Genomic DNA, 22,901 nt, shown 5'->3' on the forward strand with positions numbered 1-22,901 from the left:
TATTTATAAATTTTTCCACTTTTTAGTTTACAAACGTTTCTAGTTTCTACATTTTAGTTAGGTATTTAGTTTCTCAGTTTTTATTCTCTTAGTTTCTGCTGAGAATTTTGACCCTTCCAGTTTCTATAGTTTAGTTTTTTCAAATTCCTAATTTCTCATGAAGGGTCGTTAACTCTGGTATTACCTATAGTAGGTAGGTATGGAGTTTATTTATCGTTGTAAAATTAATCGAAATTTCTGAAACTATTTTTGGGAACAATATTGTTTTTTTTTTAAATTATCTGAGATAACTTGGAATGAATTTTACTGTGGATTATTGGTATTTTTAAAAGATAGGTAATATTTTTCTAAGAATTACTAGAAATCTCTTTAAAATTTATTATTTATTATGTAATTTATAATTGTTAGAGTTGTCCGAACAAAGATTACTTGAAATGGAAACTAGTTAAATTTATTTAGAACTATCGTAATTAATCTTAGTAGCAGAAATTATTATTTTATTTTGGAATTACAAAAATTAGGTAAGTTAGTAAGAATTACTAGAATTAAGTTGAAATTACAGGAATTATTTTATTTAAATAATAACTTTCGGTGGATTTTTTTAGAATGAGGTAGGTACTGTAAACGTCCGTGAATTTTTTTGAAATTAAAATTACTATTTGTATTTTGGCACACATTTTTTTTTCAATTTAACAAATCCTCAATTTTAGTTTTTGGATTTTTCAGTAAGTTTCTCATTGGCTGTTTAGAATGTCAGTTTTCTATTTTTCTGTTTTATAATCTTTCAGTTTCTCATTATCTTAGAGGCTTTAGACTCTGTTAGTTAGACTCTCTTGGTTTCTTAGATTCTCACCCTTTTATCCCAATTCGTAAGTTTTTCATTATACGAGTAAATGTATAAATTTCTCAGTGGTTTCTGTCTATCCAGTTGCTTTTTTCAGTCATCTCCTTTAATTTTTCAGCGTTCCAATTTTTCAGTCTTTCATAACTCATTAGTCATTACTTCATTAGTATTCCCGTTTTTTTCAATTCCCATAGAAGATACTTCCAAGTTCTTCATCTTTTTCTTCTTACCTGCTTAGAATATCTAGTTTTCCAATTCATTTATTTTGGTACTTTGTAGTTTTAGATCTCTTTAGTTGCTTACTTATATTAGTCTGTAATTTTCTTAGTTTATCGATACTTCTGTCTACCAGTTTTATGATTTCCTAGTGTACTCGTAAGTGCCTTTCAGTGTTTTAGCTGAAAAGCGTTTCTTGTCAAAAATCGAAAATTAATTAGTCCTGCCCTATGTATAACAGTTTTATGAGTAGGTAATTGAATCCTCTCTTTAATAATTGTTGAATAATATAATTATAGAATTTTTCTCTTTTTGTAGCAAAAACTACTCTTTAGACCTTTCTTCTATTATCGCATTTTAGATTGTATAACTGGTTGCCCGCCCCCAGACATTCCATCACAGTTTACAGCATGGGGGTGAAAGTGGGATACGCGCATTGGCAACTCGAGAGTATAGGCGAGGGGGGCTTTGCACTCCCGGGGAGATGAAAAGGAACGACCAATGACGACTGCTTATTTTAAAACAAGCGCGTATTCATTAGGGATTTCATTAATTTGTATTTTTTGACGTAACAATGACATCTACGCTTGCGCTCAGATCGCTAAAAAGATCGCGCCGAAAATATCGCGCCAAAAGTGTTGTGTTTTGTCACTCATCGTTCAACGTGTTACCGGAAGTATGTAGCAATTATTTGTTTAATCGTTTAATCACAGCAAAAATTCTGATTACAGTACGTTAGTGAGTCAATTCCTGGTGTTGAGCACCGACCAAAAAGATAAGTATCTCTTCTTTTGCTAACATAACTTCATCTTTTTGATTGGTGTTTCTTTCTATTTTAAAGGCATTGGTCTCTGGGCTGGGGTGACGGATTTTTGATTTCTACTACTCAAGCGAACTTTAGTCATGGCTGGTTATCGCAAATATTCCTGCAAATACCCCGGATGCACCAGTGGTTATGTTCCCAACAAAGGACATGCCAACAAGCATTTCTTCACTTTCCCTAAGAATCCAAAGCTTCACGAATTGTGGAGGAATGCCTGCAAAATTGAGGATCCTGTAAGTTCAAAATTTTGGCGTTTATGTGAGGATCATTTTGAAAGTCGCGATTTTGTTAATGAGAGGAAGGATAAATTAAATCCACATGTAGTTCCAAAACCATGCGTTATGGCCCCACAAGAGGAGTTTGTTGAGGTTTCACAAACAAATCTTTCTGTTACAGAAGATAATTTTGTGGAAAATTCAATAAATCACCCATCTTGTATTTGCAATTTGCCTTCAACATCCAATGCCAGATGTTTTGCTCATGGACTTCCTCTTTTTACAAACAGTGAAGTAATAATAGGCAACAATACTGTTCAACAAGACCACAATTATTGTCAGGGAAATAATGCAATCACTGGGAGGTGCAAAAAATTTGCTTTTTTGAATGAAGGTGACAAAAATGGTATTTTAAACAAAATGAGACTTTCAAGGGCGGATTTAACATCAAGAGAAAAGCAAATGTATCACATTCATAGAAATGTCACTTCGCGCTTATCGAAGTTGCAAAAATTATTGCAACAAGAGAGGAGCAAAGTAAATACTCTGCAAGATTTATACAACTCTGGCAAATTTGAATTCATTGATGAAAACCTGAATTCTGTAACGAAGGAATTCATCAATTCACAACTCAGAAACGCGACCAAACCACCATCGGGGCGCAGGTGGAGTGAACAGGATAAAGCATTTGCTTTATCTGTTTACAAACGCAGCCCACGGTTGTATAAATATTTGCAAACTTATTTTCAATTGCCCTCCTCGCGGACCTTGAAAGCCATTTTATCTAAAATTCCATTTGGTCCTGGAATTAACGAGGCAATTTTGGGGCACTTGCAAGGAGAAGTCATCAAAATGAAAAGTCAAAATCGATTTTGCACTTTGATTATTGATGAAATATCCTTATCCCATGGATTTCATTATGAGGCCCACCAACAATTAATTAGTGGTTTTGAAGACTTGGGTTCTTTGGGGCGGACAAACAAGGCAGCCAACCACGCTCTTGTTTTCATGGTCCGAGGCATCAGAAAGCAATGGAAACAAGTAGTTGCTTATTATTTTACTGCTCATACGGTTTCTGCTGACAATTTAAAGGTTCTGATTAAAGAAATAATAGGTCGACTTCAGGAAATTGGCCTTGAAGTTGTTGCAACTGTTTGCGACCAAGGTCCAACAAATCAAAAAGCCTTGTCTCAGCTCTGTGCTGAACGACACCCCAGGCAAGGATCCTATTATTTCTTTGTCAACAACCGGCCAATTGTCACGATTTTTGATGTGCCGCATTTATTAAAGAACACCCGAAACTCGCTATTGCGATGCAAGCTTCAATTTGAACCACACAAATGTGCCAAATTCGAACACATCGAGGCCGTTTTCAATCTTGACCAGCAAAAACAATTTAAATCGTTGCCGAAATTAAAAAAAGAGTATTTCAATTTTAAGGATTCCTATGTGAAAATGAAAGTCAAAGTTGCTGCCGCCCAACTCAGCAGCTCAGTGGCTAGTGCAATTGAGACGTTCTCTGTTTTTACAGACAAATTGCCAGCCGACGCCATTTTCACGGCAGAATTTGTCAAAAAAATTGATGATTTGTTTGACTCTTTGAACGGTTCGCGAGTTTTTCCAACTGACTCAAAAAAGTACCGGTGTGCTTTGACAGATGAGTCGCCCCATTTGGCATTTTGGTCAAAATTGTTAACGGAGATGGGCCATTGGAAACTAATAGATTTGAAAAATGGAACTGATTGTACCAATCAGTTTTCATTCGTCAAGGGTTGGCAGACGACAATCAGGTCTATTATTTTTTTATGGAATCACCTCAAAAACATCGATGGGTTTGATTTTTTGAACTTGAGGGGTCTAAACCAAGACCCCTTGGAGAATCTTTTCTGTAGTATTCGCCAGCACGGTGTTGCAAACACGAATCCCACATGCCACCAGTTCACAGCTGCCTTGAAAACCGTAGTTGTTAACAATTTGGTTTCACCAAAAGGCTGTGGTAATTGTGAGGATGACGAGTGCACGCCTTTGGAAAACTTGGGGAGATTATTGAACTTTTCAGGGAATGAGGAAAGAGAGCAGGAATCGCATCCAGAAATTTCAGTGGACTTTTCTACATTACAGCAACCAGACCTTTGCTGTGAAGACAGTCAAGGTTTGGCTTATGTTGCTGGCTATGTATTGAAGGAAATTGAGGTTCCTGATTGCGAAAACTGTCAGAATAAACTATATTCTGAGGAGCCGACAGAGCACCATCTCTTAGTCTCATTCAAGGAATTTGACGATAATCAGCGGCGACTGAAGTATGCTAGTGAACATGTAATGTGGCTTGTTCAAAACATTCATGACTGTTTATACAGTTTCCTTGATACCTATGCTCACCACGCAATGTTGGAAGACAGGTTCAAAGAAATTTATAAATCTCAGTTTGATTTTGGGCCAGCCTATTGCATGACTCACGACTGTGATAATTTAATATTAAATAGGTGTACCACCTTTTTAATATATAAATACACAAGAGACAAGCAGAAAGCAAAATCCGTTACCACCGGTCATATAGAAAAAATGAAAAAATTCCGAAGGCTGTGATTTGTAAATAGACTGTGATTTGTACATAGAAGGCTGTGATTTGTAGATATATATTTAAACAAGAAATGTATTTTTTTTTTAATTTATTTGTACATAGTTCTTTTGGAGGAAATATTTCTGTTTTAATTTATATAGTTTAAAATTGTTTGTTAAGTTTTTTGATGTTTTTTAGAATTCTCTATTTAGGTTATTTCAGAATTTACTTTTAAGTTTCTTATTTGCGCTCGAGTGTGTCAGTGCACTGCATGTACCTCCTCGTGGTCGTAGCGCGGGCAACTGTTTGCTGACAGACAAGGTAAAAGTCATTGCAAAGAAGGCCTTATTTTGTTTTAAGTCTGGAGCAGACAGGCAAAACATGCCAACACTGACTGATTCAATTTTTTGATAATTTTTGTATAATTAAGAAATAATACAATACTTTAATTTTTTGAAAAATTTAATTTGTTATGTTACTCAAGTGTGCAATAAAAATGTTAACAAAATCTGTGTTTTATTACCCCAAAACAACTTTTTTTGTAAGTTTCATTGCAAATTTTGTTTAAAATAAATATAAAATGTTTTCATTTCGTTTAAAATGAAAATATTTTTTTTTATTTTAAACAATTTGCAATAAAACTTGTAAGATAAAAATAATAAAAAACAGAATATAAAAGGAATTTATTCAAACGTGGCGCTTTACCGTGGTAGTAACGCACTTCAGCACCAGAGGCGCTGTATTCTCGTGTTGCCAGTGATTTACTAGGGAATTATCACTTCTTAACCTTTACTGTTCTGTGGTTTACAGCATTCCATTCTTTCCATGTTGCGCAACGTTTATGGAATATTTTAAATGCAAAAAGCAGACCATTTTCTAGTGTTTATTTAAAACGTGATTACACCACAAAGCATTGTTTTAATCGCTATAATACAAGGTCCATCTAATTTGATAAAAGTTCTCGTTAAATATGTACATCTTGAATAACTTAACATTTCTCAAAGGAACAAAAACAAATTTAGTTTCAAAATAAATATATTTTTAAGCCTATAGTATAGACAAAAAAATACCGACTTAACGTTGCAAAGCGGCAGTATCAAGTCCCGGAGCGTCCTTCTTGGCAAGACCACCTAACAACTTCTTTATTTCAGCAATAGCTTTTCCAGGGTTCAGACCCTAAACCAAACAAATTAAATCATGAGACAATACTTAAATGCGCTGAAACTTACTTTAGGACACGTTTTTGTGCAATTCAAGATAGTGTGACATCTGTATACTGAAAACGGATCTTTCAATTTATCCAATCTTTCTGCAGTTGCATCATCTCTGGAATCAATGATCCAGCGATAGGCCTGCATAAGTACAGCTGGTCCTAGATACTTATCGCCGTTCCACCAATAACTGGGGCATGAAGTTGAACAGCAAGCGCACAAAATGCACTCATACAAACCGTCGAGCTTTTGGCGGTCATCCATACTTTGCAAGTACTGCTGGTGTTCCCCTGACTTCTTCTCATCCCTTGATTACAACAATATATGATCACGAGTTGCATACACAATTTTTGCTACTCACTTGCGCTGCAGCCAGGGCTGTATCGACTTATATTGTTTGTAGAAGTTGGTCATATCAGGTACAAGATCTTTAACAACGTACATATGGGGCAATGGATAAATCTTGGTGGGTTTATCTAAACTAGTATCGATTTTACAAATACAAGCCAGTGTGTTAACCCCGCCTATATTCATGGCACAGGAGCCACAGATCCCTTCGCGACACGACCGCCTGAACGTCAAAGTGGGGTCCATTTCGTTCTTAATTTTAATCAGCGCATCCAAGACCATGGGGCCACAGGCATTCAAATCGACCTTGTATTCCTGCACCCAGGGCTTCTTGTCGGGCTGGTCGGGGTTCCACCGGTAGATGGCAAACTTCTTCTCGCGGACATTTTGCCCCACGGACGCACTTACATGCAAATTACGGATCTGAAAGTAATTATGTAACAAGTGAGGTTAGAAAAAAATCATTGAGTACGCACCTGTCCGAATGTACCTTTGGCCACCTTGAACAACTGCATTTCGCGAGACATTTTCGCGTTCAACGAAGGACGCAAAATATTTGCTTTATTTTTGGCGAAGTTCGAGACAGTTTTGGTTACTCACTGGCAACACAAAACTGACAAGTTGGCAACACGTCAGGCCTACCAACCGCATGTGCTGACCTTGAACTCTCACTTATCGTTGGAATTGGCGAAAAAGACCAGTTTTCATTGCGAATTGATGTAAATTCACGACTTCCGGTCGCGTGTCACGGTTTGGTGCCGTTTTGTCCTGCTATTATGTAATAATTGGGGGAACGTGTGTGGCGGCACCTGCTGGGCGGTAGGCGAGGCGCGAGACTGGGCGCGAACCAATGTCAGATTTGTCCCCAAATGTCAGAAATTGCCACTTGCCTTGCCAGCCCATCATTTTGATTTCATTTCGTGCTTGGCAGTCGGTATGAGTGGAGTGTTTGGTGTCATCCCTTGCTTCTAATTAAATATTTACTGTTCCAGCGAGACATAACCAAGTAAAACTGGAGGAATTTAGGAGATCCAACTTTTTCTAGGACGGATTTTCTGTTTTTACAGTACAGTAAGTGCCATTTTGCCTATCTCGTTGCCTCCATCCTGATTTCTCAGGTCAACATGCTGAGATGTAGTGACACGTCAACTGACTTGCAAGTAAATTTGGCTGCTTTCGAATCAAACAATTCGCGATGGGATTTGGCCGCACTTGGGCCGTGTTTTCCAAATTCCGCTTTTCGATTTTTCACCTTGTTAGCTTATTTACTTATCGTCCATATGCTGGCGTGCGGTCGAGCACCCGACAATGAGCTCTTCTTATCTCTTTAACCGCGACTTGTTTTGTGCCACATGTGCAACTATTTCACACCGATTTTGACCCTTCTATTCACTAATTCCTAAAAGTCATCACGAAGAATGGCTGACGTTCGCGAATTTTCAAATCTATTGCCAATTAACATAATCTTGACGTAAAAAACGACACCGATATCTATACGGTGGGCACGAAAAATTTATCATTTGACATTTTGACAGCCACAAACTTGACCATAATTCTGGTACAGTTGTCAAGGTCACATTGTTTCTTCTTCCATGGAATGCCTGAAATTTGTTACCAAGTAGACTTTAATCGTAACTTCTGGATAAGTCGTTCCATTCATTCCATAAGTTTTCCAACTTATTTGCTCTGTGACAAAACTTATCATAATTGTCTAGACCCAAACAACCCAATTTGTGTTGACACGTGATATTGAGGTAGAAACTGTTTAATAATAGGGTAAAGGGTGGACTACCCTAACCTGTTTAGTGTGAATGAATTTATAGATTATTCTATTAAAATGCAGCCTTTATTTCGTAAGTGCTGCTTTACGTATGATTGGACAAGTACAATAAATCGCTGAAATTGCTTCATTTTTGACGGAAAGTCGAAGAAAAATAGATAAAGAGGGTCAAGGGAAGCACTGGCGTTCAACTAGGATAAAAAGTTGGAATTTGGCAATGACAGAATGAAATTATTAGTTGAATTAAAGTTTTTAAGCACAAATTTTGCTTTGAATCCCAGCTTGTTCTATTGTAATTTAGTAATTATAGTGGAATTTTTCTATGAACAAATGCCAAGATCATGCTTTAAATTAATCTGTTAGTTTACTTCTTTATTTATACAACCAAGCTTTGTAATACCCTTATCCTTGTCTAACCGTGATCTGGTGTGATTTTCAGCAGTTAGGTTTTGTGGTAAAAAAATCAAATTATGAATTAATATTTAATTTCTTTCGAATCTCTTCATGAAATTTATGAGTGAAGAATATAAATGTTCTCTTTCTAACTTTTAGCAACAACTACTAATTTTCTTTTTGGCTTAAAATTTTTCGTTGAGATGCAGTTTACCATAGAATTCTTTTCCTATACAGAATTTTTAATTTGTGCTCTATTTTACACATAACACTGTTACTCAATTTAAAAAAAAACTAATGTCAGTGCATTACTAGTGTTCTTAGATCATCTGTACTATAATGGTAAAGAGTCTTTACAGCCCACACATTATTATTAATTGTATTATTCTATGTTCAGTTTAAAAAAGTCTATGTCAGTGTATTGCAAACAGTTCTATAGACACAACTATATTCAGCAAAATAAAATCTTCACTGTGTAACTTTTGGTCTAGTTTAAAACTTGGAAGTGAATTGAATTTTTATCTACGCTTCTACAACCGATTAAATGTGACCTTGACCTCTCTATTACATTTGTTCTTCCAATTTTTGTTAATCTAATGTTACTTTTAAGTTATCGAGAATTGATAATGTGGCTTAAAATGTTGTAAAACTGTGAGTGTTACCATAATTGTTGAACATTTTTATTTGCCTGATAAGAGAGGTTGAGATGAAATTAATGCTGTGTAAACTTTTAATTTAGCTTCGTAGTTCGCCAAATTTCCACCTAGGTGTGCTTTATTATCTTTCCAGATGCTTCAGCTGTTCATCAAATTATATAAAGTTGTAAAAGTAGCGAACCTGATAAAGCGATAATTTTTATATCACAACTACTCGACTAGACAATACGAGGAACGAACTTTTGGATGCGATAATAAAGCATTGTCAAATAAAGTCGTCCAGGACAAGATAGGAATCTCGCCGGATGCATTGCGATAATTTGTTATTTAATTGATTATCGATTATAGAATTTGTGTTGTTTCAGTGTTGCTGTAACGACTTGGCACGACACAGGACAATCCGAAAATGCAGCAACCAGTGATTGAAGAGGGTGCGGCTTACGAGCCTTCCGTAAGAAGCTACGATGATCTATTTCCAGCTTTGCCCGAATCGAACACACAAAGTCAAAATCACAACACTATGGGACAATGGAGTAATAAAATGAGAGTCGGTTCGTCGGTCATCACTCAAGTGTTCCGGTTAGTTATTCGATTATTAATAATTAACTAATACGACAATCAGAATGAAATTTAAAACGGTGCTTAGAGGAAATTACGTTGACCTCGGGTGTATTGATGTATTGACGAATTGATTCAATGAATTGTTTTTTCATGTGTTTTGAGAGATTCCGATGATTTCGGAAAAAAAGAGGAAAACAATGTGTGGGTGGGTAGGGTAGTAAAAAATAGTCTGGTTGCCGAGTTGATTGATAAAAACAAATGGAATGGGCCTAGAGCCATTTTGTAATCAGTGATCAGACAAAATAGGAATTGTTTTTACTCTTCAATTAATGAATGAATGAGGAGAATCAAACGTATAAAAAATGTAAATGTCACAATGCTTTTCATTGGCATAAACAAAAGTATTGATTTTTCTAATTACAAAAGCCTGTGATTGTCTATGCTTATTCATCTCTTACGTAATTACGGTAATTTTTACTTGTCATTGGTCATTTTGTAGCATTTGGTAAAAAGGGGTTTATGGTACGTCGATTTTTTGTATTTTTGAAATGGTGCATATTAAGAGATAACCAGAGGCAATGTATTCTTAAAGTTTGGATAAAAAATATGGAAAAATTGCTTATTCGAATTATTCTCAAGTATCATAATCGAAGAAAATTTTTTGACTTTGATTTTTGAAATTTTGTTTCAAATCTGCTTACCTACATTGGTAAAATGTGTAGATATAGTTAATTATTTTCAAGACAGTTTATCAAATTATACTGATGTTTAATAAAATAAATGTATTTAAATTTCATGGTGTGAAGTCATTTTCAAATTTCTTGCTTCATTTATATTTTGGAGGTACAAAACTATTTTGATTTTGTTTTAAATAGTGGTCAAATTTAATATGGAAACAACGTTCTTTTTTCATTTAGCTGTGTAACAAATTTGAGTCAAAAGGCAAATAATGAGATAAAATTTGTTTTTTTTATTCTGCGGAAGATGTTTAAATTTGTATTTTTCTCGCACCTGTTAAATAAGCACGTTGTGACGTTGCTTACCGCCTTAGAGCTGTAAGTATTTTGTTCATTTTGAAGCTAATATTACAAGAGAGTGAGAATAAATTGAGAAATATTTGACGTTGATTTTCGTATTCTAACGCTCGTAACATTGGCTTAAGTGGGAATGAGTTCAAATTTGGGAAATAATGTTCGTAAATTGTGGCTTTTATAATAACCAGTTAAATAACATTGTTGTAACAATGCAAATTTTAAAATTTATTCCTAGGATTAATTTATCATACAATTGTTAAAGTCCTTTTTATTTTTCCTAATTTTTGCAATTTTTAGCTTGTTTTTGGCTTTTGCAGCATTTTTCAAATTATCGAAATCTCATGCATATGTGGGTAGGTATTATGTAACACCGCAAGCAAAGAAATCATGGGTTAATATAAAATAATTTGTTTGTTTTCTAAAAAGAATTCTGTTCAAACGGTTGTTACAGGATTCTTAAAAAAATTTGAAATTTTAAAAAATGTTCAATGAAAATTGGTCACATTTTTATACTGTTTATAAAAGAGTGTTGGAGTCCTGACGGCTCTGGTATTTGAATTTGCCGAATTTATTATTTTATTTCTATGGAATTTCTAAAAAGTAACAAATCTACCCGGACAACTAGTAAAATCAATTTTTCATATGCTAACATTGTTCGTTTTTTCTTGAAAGAAGCGGCAAACTTTTAATACCTACTACGATCCTACATTCATTAATCATTACCGACACTTTATAGTGTTATTATTATTTATCACACTAGTTTGTAATTTATTTTCTAAAAATTGAAACGTTTAGGCAGAAAGCACAAAATTTTACACTTTTATCGTGGTCAGCATCACAATCATTAGTCTGCTGTCGCCTGTTTTGTATATTACGGGAACAAGCAGAAATGCATAATTGGTTATTTTGGACGGAAAAAAGAAAACACAATTTTGGTTTAATTTAATTTTAATGTTTCGGTTGAATTTTGTCCTAATGTCAGATCAGTGCTAAATAACAATTGTTGGTCCGAAGAATGTTCAAAATTAACCCGAAATGTGGCTCAAAAATTGTTGGGAAAAAATTAGTTGAGTTGGTGTTTTTGTCTCTGACAGGGTACCATTCGAAGAGCGCAAGCTGGATGGCAGTCAAAAATTCGGCGAGGGCGAATCTATCCAGACCTGCGCGAACATCATGAAAGAGACCGGAGCTCACATCGAAATCTCCCACGCGAAAGACCAATCGCTCACATTTTTAGTAACCGGAAAGCAGAACGAAGTCTTGGAAGCCCGCCGCAAAATACTAACCCATTTCCAAACCCAAGCCAGCAAACAAATAGCCATCCCGAAAGAACACCACCGCTGGATCTTAGGCAAGAAAGGCGATCGTCTCAAAGAATTAGAAAAACAAACGGCTACTAAAATCTCCGTGCCGCCCATGAACGACCCATCGGACATCATCAGCATCACTGGGACGAAAGAGGGAATCGAAAAGGCCGAACACGAGATTAAAGTCACCTCAGACCAGCAGTCGAAGAAGGCATCAGAACGAATCAACGTCCCGAAAATCTATCATCCGTTTATTGTGGGGCCTTACAATGACTATCTTAACCAACTAATCGCGGAAACCGGGGCTAAAATCAACGTCCCCCCACCGTCCGTAATGAAAGACGAGATTTTTATCGCCGGAGAGAAAGAGGGCGTCTTAGCCGCCAAAGCTAAAATCGAAGCCATCTACAAACAAATGGAGAAGAAATGCACGACGGTTTCAGTCGAAGTTCCTAAAACGCAGCACAAATACGTCATCGGGCCTAAAGGGGCGACGATAGCTGAGATTTTACAAACGACAGGTGTGAGTGTCGAGATGCCTCAAGGCGATTCGGCCACTGGAACAATCACTCTGAGAGGACCTCACGATAAGCTGGGTCTGGCCTTGAGCAAAGTCTACGAAAAAGCCAACTCGGTGCGATCGAGCGATGTCGAAGCGCCATCTTGGATTCACAAGTACATCATCGGGCGGAAAGGGCAAAACATTAAAGAGATTACGCAGAATTTGCCCAAAGTACACGTCGAGTTCACCGAAAAAGAAGACAAGATCAAGATTGAAGGACCACCAGAAGAGGTGGAGAAGGCGCAAGAACAAATCGAAAAGATGGCCAAGGATTTGATCAAGAAGCTTATCTTTATCGAGATGCACGTCGATCCGAAGCTCTTCAAGCATATCATTGGGAAAAATGGCGCAAATGGTGAGTCTTTGTAATTTTATTACAAATTGCCACGGTTTGAAAATTTCGGTGACTCGTTAGGTACCAGCCTCAACGGGGTGGCTGGAGTTATACAACTTTTGCTCTGTTTTGTCATACGTTTCTTATCTATATTTCTATGTTTTCTTTTTTTTTCTTTCTACAGTTTTTAATATATTTGCTGGGTAAGTCTGGATTCGGCATACTGTGTTAATCTTCCACTTCAAGCAAAATCAATAACGTGTAATAGTAAATTATTTTGGTTACAGTGCTTATTGATTTGGGGGCTATTATATTTTTTGTAGTGGTTAACGTGGAGTTCCGACATAATTCCGGCTCATTATTCGGTTTTAAAATTTACTTTCAGTTTAGAAATTTCGCTTTGAGAATTTTATTGTTTGATTCGTGCTTTAGCTTATTTTTGTAAATAAAATTAATTGCAATAATTATTGTAAGGTGACCAACTAAAGAGAACCAAAAACCAGGACAATATTATTTATGTATTTCAAAAAGGTGGCAAAATACTAAAATCCCTACCAGTTTTTAATGCATGCGTAAAAGAGAAAGATATTTACTTTTAGCAAAGAAAAACGACATAAAAAATATCAAGAAACGTATACTTCTGATTTTTTTTCCAAATTGCTCTATTTTGTGTTTTTTGTCTTGTATAGTCTGTTTTTTGTTTTTCCTTTTTAATTAGGCTTCTATTTTGTATTTCATGCTTTATTCTGTATCTAAAATGGATAAGCACTCTTGCTTTATCTACTTTCTATTCTTTACACTGGAAAGGGATATCCAATTTCTCAATGATTTGTGTTTAACATTTGTTTCTATTTTCTGCTTTATTTCTTTCTTGTTCTTTCTAGTTGATTCTCTTTTTTCTTTTGTCTTTTCATTTTTAGTTGTTCAGTCTTTTATCTTCTATTTACTATTCTTTCTCAACTTCTACTTTTATCATATCTTCTGCCATCTGTATTTTCTACCTTATTTCTGTTTTCTGGGCCCTCTCATTACTTCAGACTTCCTTTCTTGATTTTTATACATCTCCTTTTTTTAGGATTCTAAAAAAATATAAGTGTATACTTTGGGTTGGTATTTACTATAAAATTTTGGATAAAACTTTAAAAGACAGTACTTTTTTAATTTTTGTTATTGGGTTCAATTTTGAGAAGAAGTCCATATTCAAGGTGAAGGTTCTAATCATTTCGTAACCTAACCTTCACCTTGAGTACTTTTTACTGCTGTTTTTGACCAGGACAGCAACTTTAAAAAAGAGTAATATACTGAATAAAACATCACTGTTGGTCATCTTAAATTATTGGGATTTGATGAAGAGAAGTATTGCTCGCATTAATTTATTAGTATTTCCCTCAAAGTTTTCGTAGAGTTTGGGAATTAATAAAAAATTGACTTGACGTTTCGAGAACGGCCGTTCCCATTTTCAGACAATAATATTACCTAATTACAGTTAGAAACCGTGTTAGACGATAGTTTCTAAAATTCCTCTATAGTCTACCTCAGTGTCTCAGCATTTGAAAAAAAGGTATCATTTTTGTGGTGATTTAACTAAAATGATCAAGTACCGGTTTTAAGTCCTTTACATGGTAAAAGCCCACTATTAAAAACACCCAAGATCAAAGTGAATATGAAAACGGTTCTTTAAATCAATTTTGTATTGGTTGTTAATCGGTCTTTCTCCTTCCATCTTTTTCTTTTTCCACTATTTGTTTATCATTTTTGTTTTTTTAGTTTACGTCTACTTAGTAGTACTTTTTTCTGTTATTAAAAATCCTACCTGTGTAGAGAACACAGTCGTCTATTTGGCTATTTTGAGCTAAGAGCTTAGCTTTTGCTGGGACAAGGCGTTCAGAATTAAAACGTTAAGAATTATCAGGATTAAAGTTAGATTTGTCCTTGTTATTTGCGGCCCTGAAGGCAAGTCTTCGGAGTCATTTTTCTGTTTGTAATTTTTATTTTGTGACGCAGTTCGTTTTTTGTTTAGTAAATCGTGATAATTTACCGGTTCAGGGCTTCATCTTGACGGTAATTTTATTTTGTGTCAAAAAGTCATCTTTTGTTAATTTTGTTAGTTTGTAAGTTCAATCCCGGTAAGAGAGGTTTTTTGTTTTGTTTATCACTATCTTCGCTCTTATACCGAAAGCTTGTACAAATAACGTTTGCGACTGTTGTGGTTTTAGCCATAAATTTTGAATCTGTGAAATCTTAAGGCATCATGTTTAGTATCATGTTTCGTAAAATTTAAATGTAATTTATTTTTGTGTTATTTTGAATTTTAGTTTGGTAATCGGCTTTAAAGTATTAGGATTTTGATTAAAAGAAGGAGCTGGAGAATCCTGGCGCCCATTTTTGTTTGTGTTTTTCACTTTGGGTTTTTGGTACTAATTTCGTTTAACCCACACTGGCATAGTTACCATATACCGACTGAATTTCCTAAGTTTACGTGGCGGCCAAATGAGTGAATTCCAACTGCACTCTGAAGCACATTTTAAAGAAAGAGTTTTATTTGAAAGATTCTCATATTTATATTTTAAGGCAAATAGTAGGGATTTACTTTTTTTTCAGTGAATCGATTGAAGGAGGAGTTCGCAGTCGTGATCAACATCGACGAGAGCGGCCTTATTCGCATCGAGGGCCACAAAGAAGGCGTTTTAACCACGAAACAAGAGCTCGAGGACCGTATTAAGAAGCTCGAAAATGAGAAAGAAAAAGACGTGATAATCGAGCAACGCCACTACAAGAGCATCATCGGCGCGAAAGGCGAGAATATCAAAGAAATTCGTGAAAAATTCAACCAAGTACAAATCTATTTCCCTGGTGCTGGGGATAAAAACGACATTGTCAAAGTCCGCGGTCCGAAAGAAGACGTCGACAAGTGTTGCCGCCATTTAGAGAAATTAGTCAAAGAACTGAACGAACAGTCATATCAAATCGAAGTGCCGATCTATAAACAGTTCCACAAGTTTATTATCGGCAAAGGTGGGGCCAATATCCGGAAAATCCGCGAAGAGACACACACGAAGATCGATTTGCCGGCTGAAGGTGACAAAAATGATGTGATTACGATTACGGGTAAGAAAGAAGACGTGGAAGAGGCGCGCGAGAAGATTAGGAAGATTCAAGATGAGCTTGAAAATATCGTCTCGGAGGAGATTACGATTCCTCCAAAATTTTACAATTCGTTAATTGGGGCGAAAGGGAAACTTATTCATTCGATTATGGAGGATTGCGGTGGTGTTGCTATCAAGTTCCCGAGTGCCGATAGTAAGAGTGATAAGGTGACCATTAGGGGGCCTAAGGATGATGTGGATCGTGCCAAACAACAGTTGCTTGATTTAGCTAACGAACGCCAACTTGCCAGTTATACCGCCGAGGTAAGTTTTAACTAATTTTTGTACTTTTTTTTATAAAATTAACAACCAAAAACATTTTAATGTTTAAACTACATTTGCATTTTATAAAATGTACAGTGTGACTTTAATTATTTTGCAAAAATTTTAAGAGGTGATACTCAAAAAGAAGGTACACAGGTACAATACAGGAATTAAATTTTTTTAAATGCCCAATTTTGATTTTAGAGGTCAAAAATTCTTTAAAAAATATCTTTAATTTTATCTTTCGGAACACTTGGTTCCATCAGTCTTTACTTGTTATAATTGGAGATTTTAATTAGTTGTGTTGGGTGGAAATCGAACGATTTTTGGAAATTTACAAATTTGTCACAAAATAAATTAAAACCCAATAATAATGTCGACTTAAATTGTGTTTTTACTTTAAAACCGAGGCTGATACCAAAAAATTTATTAAGTTACAAAAATTGTTTAAAATATTGTTCTTTCCAATAAAAAAGGATTACACCACTCGGATAACGTATAACAAAAATATTTTATAAAATGTGTTAAATTGTTCATTAGTGTGTACTTTACAAACAAAAAAACAAAGGCAACAGTATGAAAATATGTGGTTTTGATTAAAAAATTAACCACAGCGTGAGTGTAGGTTTTTCCATATTATGTAAACTTAAGCACATTTAAACTTAAATCCATAAACTTAATTTAAACACAAAAGATGAGTACAGTACGCCACTGGAATCTACATTTAAAAGAATCGAAAAATTAAAAAATTCTCGCGTACGACGCAAAAAAGACCAAAATTATTTCAAAAAATTTCTAAAAAACAGTAATATCCTGTTTAATTGTTGTGCAGTATACTTAATAACCTCTGGAACTAGTCTCTTTATTTCTTTTAACACAACTGCTTTCTCAATAAGTTTTAGCAACTCATATCGCGGATAATTTTATACAAATCTATTTTAAAAAAGTTTTTTGTAGAGTATCATCTAGATTATTTTTTAGTGGTTCGTATGTATTTAACTTATACGCATAATGATAGTATTTTTATAATAACAATCAATATCAAAACCGAAACACTTTTTCTTGATGGAGATAATCCTGTAAATTTGAAAGAAATGAATTTTTTAAGTATTGTTTTAATGTTTTTCAAATTATCGCTTTGAGCTAAGACACTCCTTATATTGATTCTACAATTTTTATTAAATATCGTTATTTTTTAATACAGTCCAGAATTAATTGATTTAGACTGTAAGTTAATCTAGTTAAAGCAAATGGCAAAACTACGGGTCAAAACAAAAGAGGTGTTAAATGAACTTATTTGAAATTTGCTTAAAAAATATGAAATGAAATCCGGTCTCTTGTGATTTTTATTTTCTGAAAATTTATTCAATTTTTTATAATTCTATAATTTTTTGTTTGAAGGAGAATATCAAAAAGTGTACTAAACTTGGGTTTTTATTTAATTATGGTTGAAATCAAGTCCACCTAAATTAAAATTTTGTGATTTGCACATTTTCGGACTACATTGTAACAAACAGCCATTGTTTTGCTATTTCAGGTACGTGCCAAAGCTCAACACCACAAGTTCCTGATTGGCAAAAACGGTGCCAATATTAAGAAAATCCGCGATTCGACTGGAGCTAGAATCGTATTTCCTTCAAGTACCGACGACGATCGAGAGATTATCACAATCATCGGCAAGAAGGAGGCCGTGGAAGAGGCTAAAGCGGCCCTCCAAGCCACCATCAAAGATATCGTAAGTTGTGTCTTCATGTTCGAAATTTTGACAACTAAAAAAATTGATTTACTTTAGGACAATATTATCGAGAGCGAGATGTCCGTGGAACCCCGCCACCACAAGCACTTCGTGGCGCGTCGCGGCGAAGTCCTCCACAAGATCAGCGACGAATGCGGCGGTGTGATGATCTCCTTCCCTCGTTCGGGCGTCGACAGCGACCGCGTCGTCCTCAAAGGCTCCAAGGAGTGCATCGAGGCGGCGAAGCAACGCATCAACGAAATCATCCAAGACCTCGAATCGATGATCACCATCGAATGCGTCATCCCGCAGAACCACCACCGCACCGTCATGGGCGCCAAAGGCTTCAAGGTGCAAGGCATCACCTCCGACTTCGACGTCCAGATCAAATTCCCCGATCGGGAGAACACGGAAGAATACCCCGGCCATGGGCAGTTGAACGGCGACATCAACGGCGGGCCGGTGCGCCAATGCGACGTCATCCGCATCACCGGTAAAGAAGAAAACTGCCTTAAGGCGAAGCAAGCTCTCTTGGATTTGGTCCCGGTGACCATCAGCGTGGACGTGCCCTATGACTTGCACAGGTCGATCATTGGGCAAAAAGGCCGCGATGTGAAGGAATTGATGGACAGATACGATGTCCATATTGTCCTGTCGCCGACTGGAGTCAAGGAAGATGTGATTAAAATCACCGGAACGCCCAGTAATGTCGAGCGGGCTAAAGAGGCGTTGCTAGAAAAGGTGCAAGAGTTGGAAGCCGATAGGAAAGACCGTGAATTGAAGGCGTTTGCGTTGAAGATTGAAGTCAATCCTGAGTATCATCCGAAGATTATCGGCAAACGTGGTGCCGTTATCACGAAAATTAGGAAGGATCATGACGTGCAGATTATTTTCCCTAAAAAAGGTGAGTTTGTTTTTGTTTTGTGTGTTGGTAAACATTGCGATGAATGGACGTTGTTTACGTTAAGTGGGTTATAAAGAGTTGCTTTTCATTGATATAATAAGTGGCGTAATGTGAGCATTAAAAGCGGTGGAATTATGGTTTGTTGTTGGTAAAGCGGGAGTGGGGGCACGTGGCAATTGAAGTGTTGTCAAGCGAGTCGTAAAAGATGTGCTTTTTATAGTTTTCTAACAACTATATCATTTAGACTTTCTTTGAGATTTTGTATTGAATTATGTGTTAACCTAATTAATTTAATCGAAGAATTACGTTTTGGGTGATAAAATGTTTAACAATTTAAAATTAATATAAATTGTTTTCTTCGAATTTTTTTATACGTTTTTCTTAATTTTATTCGAGCTCCTGTTGGCCATAACTGTAAAAAATTACCAAGTCAAGAAATTAAACTTTTTCACAAATTTAATTTAATTTTAAGACCGCTTTATAGAAAGCTCTATTAAAATTTTATGCGCTGTTCATTCCGTGATTGGTTTAACTTAGTCACGTAATCAGCAATCATCTAATCAGGCATTTAATTGCGGATTAAATTAATATCGCTTGTATAACCGAAATCAATGTTGTTTTTCTTCAAATACAAATGTTATAGTTAGGTAGAGAAAACTTCGAATTTTCCTTAAAATGTACTCGTCTTAACGAAAAACTTAAAATGTTTGACTTTATCACTTGTTGCAGTAAACTTATACGTCGCATTTTCTCTCAAAATTATTTATGCACTTCAAAAAAATAATAACTAATGTAATTTATATTTTTAACGAGAGATTAATAACTGTTTTACAATTTTATGGATCTTATAATTTGGTGAAATGCGATGTTGGCGTTTTTATAGTTTTGAAACAGAACGATATTTTCTTTAATTTCAGTTAATCTGAGCTTCGGATTGCTTCATTTTGATACTTAAATTTTCCTAAAGAAAGAGATTTGAAATTTTATGATCGGTTTTTCAATCTCACATTATGTTCATGTTAAAATCAAAATCTTGAAATTCGACCATAACTCTAGTTCATTTGTAGGGAGTTCTTTGATTTATTTATTGATTTTTCATGTCTTTTGGACTGTTTTTCAATTTTGTGTATTGAATACAAGTCGCGAGGAAAACTGTCTTCTTGCAATATGAAAACTAACTAACTAATTTAGGTCTTTTAGTAAAATTTGTTTTACTATGAATTTCTTATTTATTTTATAATGTAATATACGTGAGAAGAATGTTTTTAAATTGGATAATTTGTCTTGTATAATAATTAATGATGTCAGTAAATTGTATATGGCGTTAAAAGTAACACTAAACAACACTAACAAAAGATACGAAAGAGTAAGATTTAATATTTTCCAGTGGATAAATGATAATTTTTGTATTTGTTTTTTTGCCAAACTCGTCACCTTCCACATTTCTACAGTCGTAACAAGTTTGTAACTGAAGCAAAAGTTAGTAGATGGAGTCACGGAAACAGACTTGGGGTCTTTTGTTAATACACCGCCATCATTCGTTTATGGCTGGTTTTAAATTCTTAAAAAGTAAAGATAAATACTTTGAAGCTGTTTTTGTTTAGCTCATTTTTCTTCAATTGTTGTGCGTAAAGTTATACGGGTGAGAAAAATATTTCTATGTAGCTCTTATAGGACAAACAAATTATAACTGTATGATCGGAAAAATGTCTTATCCAGAAGGCTGCGATTTGATTTTTATCAGTCTAAACTAAAATGAACAAAAACAACTGTATAATTTTGCAATTATTTCTCTTTGTTCTAGGTGATCCCGACGAGCAGATAATAACCATAACCGGGTACGAAGAGAACACCCACAGGGCAAAAGAGGACATAATGAAAATCGTCAACGAACTCAACGAACTCGTCCGCGAGGAAGTCCAAATCGACTCGCGAGTCCACTCACGTATCATAGGCGCTCGCGGTCGAAACGTCCGCAAAATAATGGAAGATTACAGAGTGGACATAAAATTCCCTCGTTCTGAAGACGCTGATCCGAATCTCGTCATCATAACCGGCCACGAGGAGAACGTCGTGGACGCCAAAGAGCACTTGATCAGCCTGGAAGAACAATACGTAATGATTCACAAAAAAATAAGTTTTTAATCTGATTGATTGCGTTTCAGTTGGAAGACGTCGCAGATCAAGAAGACCGAGAGAAACAACACACCTTGAGCTTTCACTTCGATTCTATGACAGGTGGCCGTTCTCGCGATCCCAACAGCAATGGCTTTGTGGTTCAAGGGGGCCCTTGGGAGCAGAAGGCCCCGAACACCGCCAGCGTGACCGAATTTCCCTCGTTCGGACGCAACACCGAGGAGCCTCAAGCCTCCCCCATCTCGGGGGCTTGGGGGAGTCGCCGTTAAGTCATCAATTCAGCTAAGTCTCTACTGTGATTTGAACTAATTTTTTGTTTGATTTTGAAACATTGTAACGGTTTCATCAACTTTTCGTTTCGGGATTTTTTGTAAAATTTGGTGAAATTGACCGCGAGACAAAAGTCACTGCCAAAAACAAGTAGAGAACTGAAGCTATAATTTTCGAGGTTACGTTAAGTATACTAACCTAGTAGTAAGAATAACAGTTGCTGGTGCAACCTCTTCCCTCACTGTTTGCTGCATTCAATGATAGGCCTGGCGACGACACTGGACTCTCGATATGGAAACTGAAATACACAGACGCAAGCTATTTCTTTTTGACGATATTATGTCTTCCCTGTGGCGAGCAGACTAGGCCTAGAAACGGCACTAATCACGTGGAGATGTTATGATATTTACTGTTTTATTTTAACTAGCTGTACATGATCCTTTTGTATATTAATCTAGTTGATTTAAACATATTATATTGTTATGCATAGTTGGATATATTATATATATTTTTAAAGTTTTATATATTTTTTCGTGTCATAACTTCTCTGCTCTTCGTAACGAGGCGGTGCATCTGTGCCTTCCTCATTTTTATATGACCGTACTGAACTCTCGTAAGGCACATTTTGCATTTTCCGGAGCTTTTCCTTAAAAGGGTGAAGGATTTTTTTGTTTTATGTATCTATTTTTATTATCATTAATCATAAGAAATTCAACTACAAGAAACAGACTGAAATGTGCCGCTGTTTCGGCACTACTTAATTATTTTGTGTTTTGTGAAGTGGAATTTTGCTGTTACTGTATATAATTATTATATGCACGAGTCCTTGCGGTCCATTTTGTTAGCCCAGGACTAACCTGAGGGAGAGAAATATATTAATTTAAAATAAACGCATTTTTATTTCCTTCTGTTATCATAAACACGAGACGGAAAAGCTTTGAAAATGTAGGTAAGTATCTATAACCCTGTCTAAAGTTGAATTTCATGAGGAACGAGCTGAAATTTAATGAGTGTTCATATAAAAATTTTGAAATTGAATTTGTTGCTCGAGTGAAACTATTACCTCATAGTTCACTGTTTAAAAACGATTAAAGAGCCACTTTGTTCTTACAGTAATGTTTTTTTGTAACTGAAGATGTATGGTCTATCTATCTTTCGTTAAATATTATGGTGCAATAGCTATAATTTAAGCTATAAAGAAACCCCAGCCCCTCGTAGGTGTATTGTAAATTACCGGCGCGTGCTATGGGACAGAATTCCAGGGTCGTGTTTGGCATATTAAAGAAATAAAATGCAAGCTAAATAAATGAAATTATATAAACTTCTTATTAAAAAAGTGTTAAAACCCGATTTTTTATTGCTAATAAAATTTCACAAATTAATTTTTTTTTGCTATTTGGCGTTAATAAATAATTAAATTAAGAATCCGTTTTCTATAGATTAAGTGGAGGGTTAAACACTTTTGTTTAAATTAAAAACATTTATTCCCAATATTTACAAACATAATTTCGTACGCTTATTCATGATCGCAGCAATCACTGTCGCACTCGTCTTCACTATCATTATTATCTAAATTTATAATAAGTTCTTGTACGTGGTTGG

General features: G+C 35.4%; 3 protein-coding genes across 3 annotated transcripts; 2 read left to right on the forward strand and 1 right to left on the reverse strand.

The window, feature by feature from the left end:
• Positions 1 to 1,465: 1,465 nt before the first annotated feature.
• On the forward strand, positions 1,466 to 5,166 carry LOC107398640 (uncharacterized). Its single transcript, XM_015983463.2, has 2 exons — positions 1,466 to 1,736; positions 1,792 to 5,166. Exon 2 carries the CDS (start codon positions 1,964 to 1,966, stop codon positions 4,682 to 4,684), a length of 2,721 nt encoding a protein of 906 aa, XP_015838949.2. The 5' UTR covers positions 1,466 to 1,736; positions 1,792 to 1,963; the 3' UTR covers positions 4,685 to 5,166.
• Positions 5,167 to 5,528: 362 nt separating this feature from the next.
• On the reverse strand, positions 5,529 to 6,826 carry SdhB (succinate dehydrogenase [ubiquinone] iron-sulfur subunit, mitochondrial). The gene is made up of 4 exons (NM_001170889.1): positions 6,694 to 6,826; positions 6,231 to 6,640; positions 5,888 to 6,176; positions 5,529 to 5,834 (listed from the first exon to the last, which is right to left on the reverse strand). Exons 1-4 carry the CDS (start codon positions 6,742 to 6,744, stop codon positions 5,733 to 5,735), a joined length of 852 nt encoding a protein of 283 aa, NP_001164360.1. The 5' UTR covers positions 6,745 to 6,826; the 3' UTR covers positions 5,529 to 5,732.
• Positions 6,827 to 7,078: 252 nt separating this feature from the next.
• Dp1 (Dodeca-satellite-binding protein 1) lies at positions 7,079 to 22,189 on the forward strand. Its single transcript, XM_008199674.3, has 9 exons — positions 7,079 to 7,151; positions 7,210 to 7,288; positions 9,412 to 9,625; positions 11,736 to 12,865; positions 15,446 to 16,254; positions 17,792 to 17,989; positions 18,047 to 18,893; positions 20,698 to 21,008; positions 21,059 to 22,189. Exons 3-9 carry the CDS (start codon positions 9,453 to 9,455, stop codon positions 21,296 to 21,298), a joined length of 3,708 nt encoding a protein of 1,235 aa, XP_008197896.1. The 5' UTR covers positions 7,079 to 7,151; positions 7,210 to 7,288; positions 9,412 to 9,452; the 3' UTR covers positions 21,299 to 22,189.
• The last annotated feature ends 712 nt before the right edge of the window (positions 22,190 to 22,901 follow it).

The sequence above is a fragment of the Tribolium castaneum genome, chromosome 2 (assembly GCF_031307605.1).
Source record: "Tribolium castaneum strain GA2 chromosome 2, icTriCast1.1, whole genome shotgun sequence".
In the NCBI taxonomy this organism is placed as follows: Eukaryota; Metazoa; Arthropoda; class Insecta; order Coleoptera; family Tenebrionidae; genus Tribolium; species Tribolium castaneum.